Source organism: Cupressus sempervirens, chromosome 5 (genome assembly GCF_028749045.1).
Source record: "Cupressus sempervirens isolate cs-2001-9-10 chromosome 5, ASM2874904v1, whole genome shotgun sequence".
NCBI classification, from domain to species: Eukaryota; Viridiplantae; Streptophyta; class Pinopsida; order Cupressales; family Cupressaceae; genus Cupressus; species Cupressus sempervirens.
This window is the reverse complement of record NC_143122.1, coordinates 901,093,560-901,104,369: the sequence shown is the minus strand read 5'-3', so window position 1 is coordinate 901,104,369 and position 10,810 is coordinate 901,093,560. Positions and strand designations below refer to the sequence as shown.

The 10,810-nt window shown below is 33.1% G+C and overlaps 1 protein-coding gene across 1 annotated transcript; it reads left to right on the top strand.

Moving 5' to 3' along the window:
- Positions 1-1,733: 1,733 nt before the first annotated feature.
- On the top strand, positions 1,734-2,403 carry LOC149558839 (putative caffeine synthase 3). Its single transcript, XM_089831072.1, has 2 exons — positions 1,734-1,844; positions 1,999-2,403. Exons 1-2 carry the CDS (start codon positions 1,734-1,736, stop codon positions 2,188-2,190), a joined length of 303 nt encoding a protein of 100 aa, XP_089687198.1. The 3' UTR covers positions 2,191-2,403.
- The last annotated feature ends 8,407 nt before the right edge of the window (positions 2,404-10,810 follow it).

Genomic DNA, 10,810 nt, shown 5'->3' with positions numbered 1-10,810 from the left:
GAGATGATTCTTATTAGGATAGAAAGACATAGTTTATTACATTAAAAATAAAGCTTTATACTTTAACCTATTGTCTATTTAACTGGTGAAATTCTATCTACTGATTCCTTGGAGAAAAGAAACACTATGTTGATAGCAATATGTATAAATTCTAAACTTTGTACAAATTTTTAAATTATACTTAAGAAAAATAAAAACCTAAGAAAATACAAATATAAATATAAATGATTATTGCTTTATCTAATATTATGTTTTTTTGAAAAATATCCACAATCCCTTTTACAAACCAATAATTTATGAGAAATCAAATTGAAATCTTCATATTTTTTTCATACTAGAATGAAAAAAATTTAAATATGTAAATATAAACACATCACTTTATCACTTTATTGTGATAGATTTAATACACTTTTAAATTGTCATTTTTTTACGATACTCACTTTATGATTTAGAAATTCGTATGGTTCTAAATTTTCATGAGATTCATTAAGCCGAGAGGCTTTCTACAGTGGCAGCAATCTTCAATGTAAACATTTTCCATTTTGAAAAAAAATTGACGTTCATTTACATGTCAGAAAAACAAAATAGAAATAGACTAAATATAATTATAATTAAAATCGTGAAAATTATAGAGAGAAAATGGAAGTAAAAATGAGGCAGATAAGAGTTTTTCTGACATGTAAATGAACGTCAAATTTTTTTAAAAATGAAAAATGTTTACATTGAAGATTGCTGCCACTGTAGAAAGCCTCTCGGCTTAATGAATCTCATGGAAATTTAGAACCATATGAATTTCTAAATCATAAAGTGAGTATCATAAAAAAAAATGACAATTTAAAAGTGTATTAAATCTATCGCAATAAATATTTATAACAAACTGGTCAACTTTATTAATGAAATAAAAAGTAGTTAAATTGTAGAAATATGCATTTGCATAAGATCTTCTAATTTCAGTTTTACGAATGATGACTTTTCCCTGATTAAGTTAAACGCTTTAAATCAGGCAAACGAATTACCTATCCTGGGTTTCACTAATTGCAACGCGAAATATTAGGGAGCATAATTACATGAAGGGTGAGCAAATCTTTCGGTGGAGATAAGACATGCTTCATGTTAAATCCGTGGCGCTTTATGTTGTACTGCTCTGAACCAAAGCATATTCCAATCCGACACAGAGAATAATTTCTGGCTATATGATGTTGGCTCTATGACGTTGGTTATACGATGTAAGCTTGTGAGTGATGAGTGGTTTTATTTAGGGCCATTCAATTTAATTGGAAAGGAACTTAATATTATAGATTGAATTTTTGATTGAAAATTAAAAAGTGGGGAACAAACGTATTCAGATCATTCAATTTTAGATCGTGGACGAATGATTGATTCATATAGACCAATCAATATCACTAGTATATCAAGCTCCACTATTATCATTCAATTTCACTAAATAGATCAAGGACATCAAATTTATTCATTTAGACCAATCAATATCACTAGTTTATCAAGTCCCACTATTATATAATAGTTGTCATGACAACCATTCAATATGGCTGGCAGATAAGGCTTTCCTATTAGGACTGGTTGTCATGAATGAGGTGTCTCATTTAGCATCGTTGAATTTTACTAATAGATCAAGACTAAAAATGTGATAGCAAAGTAGAGGCTTAGACTGAACTCTCTACCTGCATTATTATTCGCTTATAAAAAGGGTTATCGCACTGATCTCAATATGTCTGATGGAGAGTCTTAATAATCAATCTCGGTCTCAATGGGTGGTGGAGAATGTGTTAGGCATGAAAGGTGGCCACGGGGATTCTAGTTATGCTCTCAATTCTCTACCAGTTCAGGTACGTTGTCTCGTTTAGTTCACAGTTTCGCAGAATCCTTTTTATTTCAAAATGGGTTGTAATTGTTGTGCAATTCAGAAGAAAGAGCTATGCAACTCCTTGTGATATTTTTATTTAAAAGTTTCAAATATGTTGTCGTAACTAATGAGTTCAGATAAAGATGATCCAAGCTGTGGTACCAATTGTGGAGCGCGCTAACTATGAAAAGATAAGAGTGAAACTGACTGGAGAAGGTGTATTTAGGATAGCAGATTTCGTGTGTGCCACAGGGGGCAATACACTTCTTGCGGCAGACACCATTGTCAGAGCTGTGCCCAAATCCAGAAGAGATGGAGAACATTGTTAAGAGAGAAGGGTCATTTAGGATGGAGAGTGTAAGGGTGTTGGGTGAATTTTCTTTGCATCCAATGACAGAGGTGAGGCGACGAGAGGAGAAGGTTTTTGGGAGTAGTGTAGGGAACCATTACCGAGCAATCTTTGAGAGTATTGTTGGGGCTCATTTGGGTAATGAGCGTTTGACAGACGAATTCTTCGGCAGAATTGAGAAGAGAGCAGCTGCTAAGTATGAGGAATACATTCTTAATAAAATAGAGATCGTTGTAGCCCTTTTGGTTAAAAAGTAATCGTAGAGGGTTATTCCATTTCCTATGAAAATGCCATGCACATCGTTGTCATTCATCAATATGATCAAATAATTGTTGGCCCATCTTTCTCCTATGAAAATGTCGTGTACGTCATCTTTTGATTAACATGATCAAGTACCAATTCTAATTTTTTGTGGTTGTTTCGTTCCACTTATTTTGTTTATTCGAACACTCCTATAGCTATGCTAAGTTTGATGTAATGAATATGTTAGTACTTATATTGTAACGACTGTGTTTTGAAATCTATGGAATTCTGATTTTTTTTTATCCAATAAAAAATAAGTAATTGTTGCCACATTTTTTATTTCTTTCTAAATGTTGTCAAAGTAAGAATGTGGATGAGGTTCTACAATAAAAATACATTTTTACTTTCTATAAACTATTCCACAAAATAATACATTTTCCACATTTTAATAAAAAGTAATAATAATCAAATACAAGGAAGTAAAATGATAGTGAGTCTATTGTGCTTTATGTTGGATGTGAGTGTGGGAGCTAGGGTTTCCCATCTTATGCCCAAATCTGTAATTTCTTCCCACTTTGGGTTTTCTCCACCATTTAGATGCTGACCCTATGACAAGACATATTGTCAATTAGTGGCAAACCACTTAAGTTATCTAGGAAGGTCAATAATACTGCAACCAAGCTTTCTATTAGCTATCAAATTTTAGTGTAGCTTGAGAAGATCAAGGATATCTAGTATAAACCAAGCTCGATAGAATAATTTGAGTTATTCAGAACTAGAAGTGGAAACTAAGATCTTAGTGTGAACCTAGTTCATAGTTCTAGTTGAGTCCTCAATATGAACTGAGCTATCAAGTTCAAGATTGAATGCTTCAGTATCACCTAAGTGATAAAATGTTACTTGAGCATCCAATGCTACCCAAGTGCTAGAGTATCACCCAAGCTCACTATATTGCTTGAGCATCAATAGAACATCAAATTAAACAGTGTTGACCAAGCATCAACATTTGGCTAACTTAAAGATACCAATTGGTTATTATGAAGATATTTCTTATGTGAGCTAACTTGGTATGAAGTTATTGATTGATGGGTATAAAAGAAACATAAATTGAATTGTCTAAAATGCGTAAGACATGAATATTAAAAGAAAAGAAGCAAATATGGAATAGATTGAATAAGCAGGATACAAAGTAGTATAAAGGGAAAAGTATAGACTTATCTATCACAACTAGGTGATCATATTATTCAAAGGATCTATTTAAACAAACATAATTACAAAGAAAATATCAACCTACTAATTCATTCTAATAGGTGCATTAATCAAATCCTCTAACTAGGTGGACCTAATAGTCCTTTTTTGAATCTTTTAACAAAGTACATACTTCATTTTATTTTGAAATCCTTTTACAAGGTGGATCTAACAATGCTTCATACTCCTAATAGAGTAGATCACTAAAAGTGATCAATTCTAGCCCTAACATGCCAACTTTATTACTACAATGGTGAATCATTATGTCTGTCATTGTCATCCTAATTTTACCTTATCCTTGGGCTATTTCTAGGTTACCATATCTTCTATCAAATTGTAATGGTCTTAAACACTTTATTGCTTTATGTTCATGTGTGAAAGTAGGTTAGATGATCTAATGCAATAAAAGCACAAGTATTCTAAGTGTGAAAAGCTAAAGTGGTTCCCAATTCATTGACCCCCTTTCAATCACTTGCTTACTATTACATTTCCAACAATTGGTATTAGATTAAGGTTCTCCTCTAAGAGGCCTAACAAATTGAGAGAAAAGATTCGAGGAAATAGAAGTGTACAAGTTAGACAAAGCTATTGAAACTGATAATCTTGATCTACACATGGCTATGAAGCAAGTCAAGAAATTCAAGGAGCAACTCACTCACTCTCTCAAAAGAACAAAAGAATTGGCTATACAAATGAACAAAAATCTATACACAAAAGAAAGAATAGAAGATCTATGTAGAGAAAGAAGGTCAAAAGAAGAAAATATGGCCATAGAAGATCTACTAGTAAGGATTTCTACTCTATAAGAAGAAGTAATAAAATTGAAAAGAGAATAGGAAAGTCACTTGGTCAGGCTATGTGAAGTCATGAAAGAAAACAAAAAAGAAGTAAAAGATAAAGAAATTATAGATGAAGACACAAAACTACTTGCTACAAGATTAGAAGAATAGAACAATGAATTCCAACAACTATCTCAACAATAGACAAACATGGTGGATTGGCTAGATGATTCAAATCAAGGAATCACTAATCCGAGAAAATAATATGATAGACTCTAGAATGAACTAAGTGTTGAAAAGGAACTCAATGAAAGAAGGTTGAGATCAAAAGAAAGTATAAATCAATTATATGAGAAAACTTTAAATAAACCCAAAGGCACTACTGGCTTAGGGTATACTAATCAAGAAGAATGATATGCAACAAGGAGCACACAAGAAAAAAAAATGCTTATATGCAACAAGTGTGGAAATGTAGGTCATACATCAAATGTTCATTGGAGCAATACCATGAAACCTAGGTTCAATGGTCATTATTATAATTGCAACAAGTATGGTTATAAGGCTAATGTATGTAGAACCAGATCAAAGTTTGAAGGAAATTGTTTCACATGTCACAAATGTGATCACAAATCTTCAAAGTGCACATCAAATCAATATAATCAGAAAAATGGAACTAACCAAAGAGCATTTATTGGTTGGGACTATAATACATGGGGAAGATGTCATCATTGTGGAGAATATGGGAACATTGGAGTAAATTATGTAAGGACTCACTTTAGAAAAAGAAATACTATTGTGAAATGTTATGTATGCAAGAAGATAGGTCATTTGGCAAGAAATTGTATGAGTAGAGCCATATCAAAATTTTGTGAGGAAGAAAAAAGGAAATCCAAGATTAAAGAGATTAAAACTCAAATGACTCTAAAATGGGTAAGGAAATCAAAGGAAAGTACAAGGCAAGATAATGAAGCTATTGTCATCCAATAGAATGAGTTGAGTGAAGCAACCACATCCAAATGAGAAACGAAGAAGATTGTTGGAACAAAGAATTCAAGAAGATCTTATATTAGTTCCAAATATGCAAGAAAGAGAAATCAAAATCAACATATTCAGATGCACTAGGCCAAGCAAGGAAGATATGTTTTAACCAAGTTACAACTTATTTGTAACTGAGTTATCTATTATACCCTAGCAAAGACAAGTTAGAATTCAATTCTAACCAAGTTGGTTGATGATCAATTCATGTCAAGCTTATGAATCAAAGAAATTACCAAGCTATTCCACCTACCATTGTAAAATTTATTTAAGAGGTCCTAAACTTTTGAAATTTCTCATAAGAGGTGAAATTGAGGGTTTATCTCTTACCTTTCATTCATAATTCTTAGTGATTTCTTACCTTTCATTGAAGAGAGAAGATTTGAAGAGAAATGTTTTAGGAAAACTTATCAATTGTTGTAAATTCATCTTTCACTGAGCATTATGGCTTCCAACTCCAATTATAAGGTGAAGAAGGGTCCCTAGATCTTGTTGAAGAACACAATTTGCAAAGCACCTACATTCAAGCTCTACTTGATGATTGTAAGATAAAAGGATCCATTGGAAGCACACTCAACTATTCCTCCTAAAGTACTATTAATCAATGATATCATGCCATTTTAAAATTGCACAATTCAAGAACTCTAGGTTTTTTTGAGTTGAATGAGATGTATAATGTACTATGTGAGAATGAAATGCTGAAGGTTGAGCATAAACATCTAGAAGTCAAGGGTTTGACACCTGGAGTAAAATTTCCAAGTGAAGTGGATTAGATACATGCTCAGTAGGGTTCATGACATGTCCTTCTAGCTAGAGAAATATGTAAAGATCACCAAGAAGTTGATTCACTGAGTTATAGGCTACCTAATGTTGAATAGATCCATTACATTGAAAACCCTATCTCATGGTGATCTTTATAAGAAGACCTTAGAAGAATGGGGTGGTTGGGGAATGAAATTGAACAATGTCATTTACATGGAGATCAAATTTGGGATTCATGTGATAGCCCACAAGATCTATAGTTTGAGAAGGAAAAACAATGTTCCATGTGAAGTAGTTGATTTGTCTTATAAAGTGGTGAAGAACAATCTATCCTTCAACCTTGGCAAGTTCCCACTTAGCTAACTAGACAAAAACATGCAAAGCATTTGAGAATTAGAGAAGAGTGTGTGTAAGTTTGGATGTCTCCTTGTTTGTTTATTTTTCTATGTGCAAATGTTCTTTATGTCCAAGGGTCATGTGGTTTGGAGTAAGGATAGGCCAATAATTTATCAAATTAATAATTTCATAGATGAATTGGGAGAAAATTTTGATTGTATCATGGATGTATATTTTGAGAATTTAAAGGAGAAGGCACATAATAGGTATATAATAAATGAACAATTGGTGGAGCATTATGCTCAAGAAATTTGTTTCCTAGTTGATTGTGATAACACTCACATTAAACCAAGCATACCAAGGACTACATGGGTGAAACCCTCGGGGTATGAGGTAAACATAGATGACACCAAGGATATCATAGAGGCTCTTTTAAAATCATCCTTCTAACCCCAAAGAAACATATTTTAGAACATATGACGAAGCTAGGACTATGATATCTCTAGAGAAAGAGATTCCTCAAGTTCTAAAAAGAGGGAAGAAGAGGATGGAAACCATAAAGAAGAAACTAGACAAGAAAGATGAAGACGAGGAAGAAGAAGAGGAAGAAGAACCTCTAAAGAAAAATGGGAAACTGATCATAAGTGCACCAAAGAAAGCTACACCTAAGAATCCAACTACCCCTGTAATCACTACTCCAAGGAAATCCAAAAGAAATTGAAGCTTCAGGATGGTGGTGTGTTGCCCTACTTTCTTTTTTTTAGATTATTAGTAGAAATGATTTCTATGTGTTTTAATTGAAGACAATTTCATTCCCATGAATGTTTGAGTCTATGTCTAGATCCCTAAAGGCTAGGTGGTCATTATCAGATTTTTCCAAAATGCCTTCTTTGTTTTCAAAGCTAGGTGGATTTTTGTTATTGTCTTACAATTTATTGGGTAGGTACATACCCAATCCAACAAAGATCATTTTTCATTCATTACAGATCAATCATACTCACGACTTCGTTCCCATGCTCTTGAAAGTTCTATGTAATTATATGTCTTTACAACACTAGCAATGTGGAAATATATCTCTATAATTTTAACAAGAATAAGTAGCTATGTCATATAGATGACCAAAAAAATAAGACATCGGTAGAAATCCTTGGTTTGTCTTCTCCTTAGCATGTTTTCAACCCATGAAGATGACTTTCCATAGGAGCTCAATTGAAGATGCATTTGGCTTAAAGATATTAAAAAGTCATAGATTCCTGAGTAAATTGATGTTTGAATCTAAGATCAGACTCCAAGGCATAATCTAGATTCACTAGCACTCAAGTATGAATTCTTGATGGAAAACCTCAAATCATCTTCTCCTTGGCAAGTTTTCAACCCACGAAGATGATTTCTTTCAAAACATATATAGGTGAAACACAAGATGTGAAGTGGCATCTGAGTGGACCAATATGCCTTAATTAAACATCCTAAACAATAAAAAATACATGTATCAAAGATTCAACCAATAAGGAATCATTGGTGAAAAAATGGAAAATGCCTTCTCCTCGACATGTTTTAAACCCATGAAGGCAATTTTCCAACTATCCAGAGAAATCAAGTTAATAGGGAAAATTTGGCTCCATTGTTGAATCTAGTACATGTTAGGATGGTGTTGGAATAAAATGAACCATTGTAGAAAGAAGATGTGTTCAAGAGCTCACTTCACAGATTTTCATCCATGGACTACTTCAAGGGCAATTTTTCAAAACTAAAAGGAAAATGGAAAACTAAATAATGGGTTAATATAAAGTTACTGTTACAACCAATAGAATGGTGAAAAGAATTTTAAATATCTATTGAACCTTTGTGTCTACTTTTAATGGTTATTTCCATAAATTGTCACTCATGTGGTATGGGTTATGAAGTTTAATGGATGAGTTAGGGTCCTTACATAAACACACATAGACAATTGAATAAGTTACTATGTTTTATTGATTCCTCATTTTTTCTAGAGCATGTGGCTTTTGAAAGCCAATGATTGTAGAAGTCCTTTGTCTCATTCTTATTTTAATTCAAAATCCTATTTGTAATCTATGGCCACTAAGTTCATAGGTTTTGATGGTTTGATAGGGATCAAGTCTCAATTGCAAGACTTCATAGACATGTCCCTCCATTTCTATGATATGGTAGTTTTCCAAAAGAGTTTGAGAGCTAAACACATTCATTCTATTACTGAGAAACTATAGGGAAGAGGTTTAGTTGAATTTTTTGGTTTTCCAATTGCAGTTCAAGCCCTAGAGTTCATATATGAATGTTTCCATCATTATAATCTAGAAACAAAGAAGATTGTTCTAACTGATGACACAGTGTTGATTATGGTTGAGAAAAAAATGATGGTGAATTTCCTTTGTCTGCAAGAACAGGAGGAGTTTTCTTACTTTACTATCAATGGCACCATTTTGGAATTCTTAGTGAAGTAGATGATTTAGAGGAAGAAGATCATATGGACATGGTTCCATAAGTCAAAGAGTGACAAGAGAAAAGTTCCCAAAACCATGATTGAATCTAACCTCAAACCAGAGATAATCAAAATTTTGGTTCTTTTGCATAGATTGAGAGGTGAAACTAAAGCCTTGAATTTTGTTGAACAATACTTCTTTTTGGTTCAAGTTATATGTTCGGATATGCAACATATTGATTGGGCACATGAGGCAAGAAAAATTCTATCCCATGCTCTCCAAGTAGCTACATTCTATAATTCATTCTATATGTCCTTTCCTGATATATATGTTGGCATCCTTGCAATTATGGCTTGATCTACCATATCTAGATGATTTCACATATGATATCAAGTCCTATGAATTTTATCCTTTCCTTTAGATGAAAAATAATAAATCACAATATGTAAGAGTAAATGATGTGTTAATGATGAGAATTTGCAAGGAATTGTAGGGAGGCCTAAAATAAAGATTCTTCCTTGAAGCCATAATTGCCATCAACCAATTTGGTTGTTATTTTATCTAGTTTTCATATTTTTCTTACCTATGTCTTGCAGCCTTTGACAATTTTCTGTAGAGTTGCCAAGATATTCGACTGACATGATAGTGTTGGCCAAGGTCATATTACAAGCTCTATAGGTGAGAGTCTTTGAAGAAAGGGCATGAATTTCCCACGAAGTTTAGAGCATTTAGCTATGACTCCAAATTTGATTTTAAGAACATGATGATGATTTTTGAGAAAAAATACAATTTGGATATGTATGAGGTCTTAAGACCTATGTTTGGTCCTAATAGGTATGAAAAAGATGTCTTGCAGATTGGTAGTGTGATTAAGCATGTCAGCACAATTAAAGACTACTGGGTTGACAACAAAGATGAATTTGAAAGCCATGATGATGCTTTTTCAAGATTGATAGTAGATCAAATTAAGCTATAAAAAGTGAACATAGATGTGGAGGGAGTTGAAGATGATTCTTAGAATATGTACATCACAACTTACTTGACAAAATTAGGAAATAACCCTAGAAGCTCTGAACTAGTTAGAGAGGTCATAGAGGGCCTAGACATGATGTTGGAAAGAATCTACAAGAGGACTAAGAATTTGGTTGAGTGGACCATGACATGATGAAGAAAAAGAAAAGGTGCATCTGCTCAGTGTTCCCCAGATGTAGCAACAACATCATCTTCCCCTGGTGATGCTACAAGAACAATTCCATCTCTTGCTCAATGACCATCTTAATTAGCTAGTGGAGGTGATCAGCCTCATAACAAGAACATCCCATTAGATAAAAATTTTCAAGATGATTTAGTACATGTGATAAGGATAGAGGTGGAAGCTGAAAAAAGGAAGGCAGAAGAACCAAAGGATACTACAATTATAGTGGCTCTACAATCCCAAAGAAGTCTAATCTCACTTACAAGGGTGACACTACTCTTACTAACTAGTACTTAAATATAGGTAGTTGACCTTGGAGATGGTGGGAGCAGAAAAATTGAATCCATAGAATTGGATGAAGTGGTGAGAAGACATGCAAAGTAGAGAAGATTAGTGAGGTTGCAAAATTTATAAATTTCCCCTATTCCAACACTAGTAAATTTACTCCTATTGGCCTGCAAATGATTTATAAATTTTTTTCTGATTTGGTCAAAATTTTCCCCAAATTAGGGTTTCCTCATTTGGTCAAAATTTCTACCAAATCAAGTTTAATAATAGAAAAGT

Bases quoted from the DNA above. Each gene is read 5' to 3' on its own strand.
- LOC149558839 (XM_089831072.1), top strand. From the start codon at position 1,734: ATGGAGAGTCTTAATAATCAATCTCGGTCTCAATGGGTGGTGGAGAAT. The intron at 1,845-1,998 runs GTACGTTGTCTC...TAATGAGTTCAG, and splicing joins TCAATTCTCTACCAGTTCAG to ATAAAGATGATCCAAGCTGT.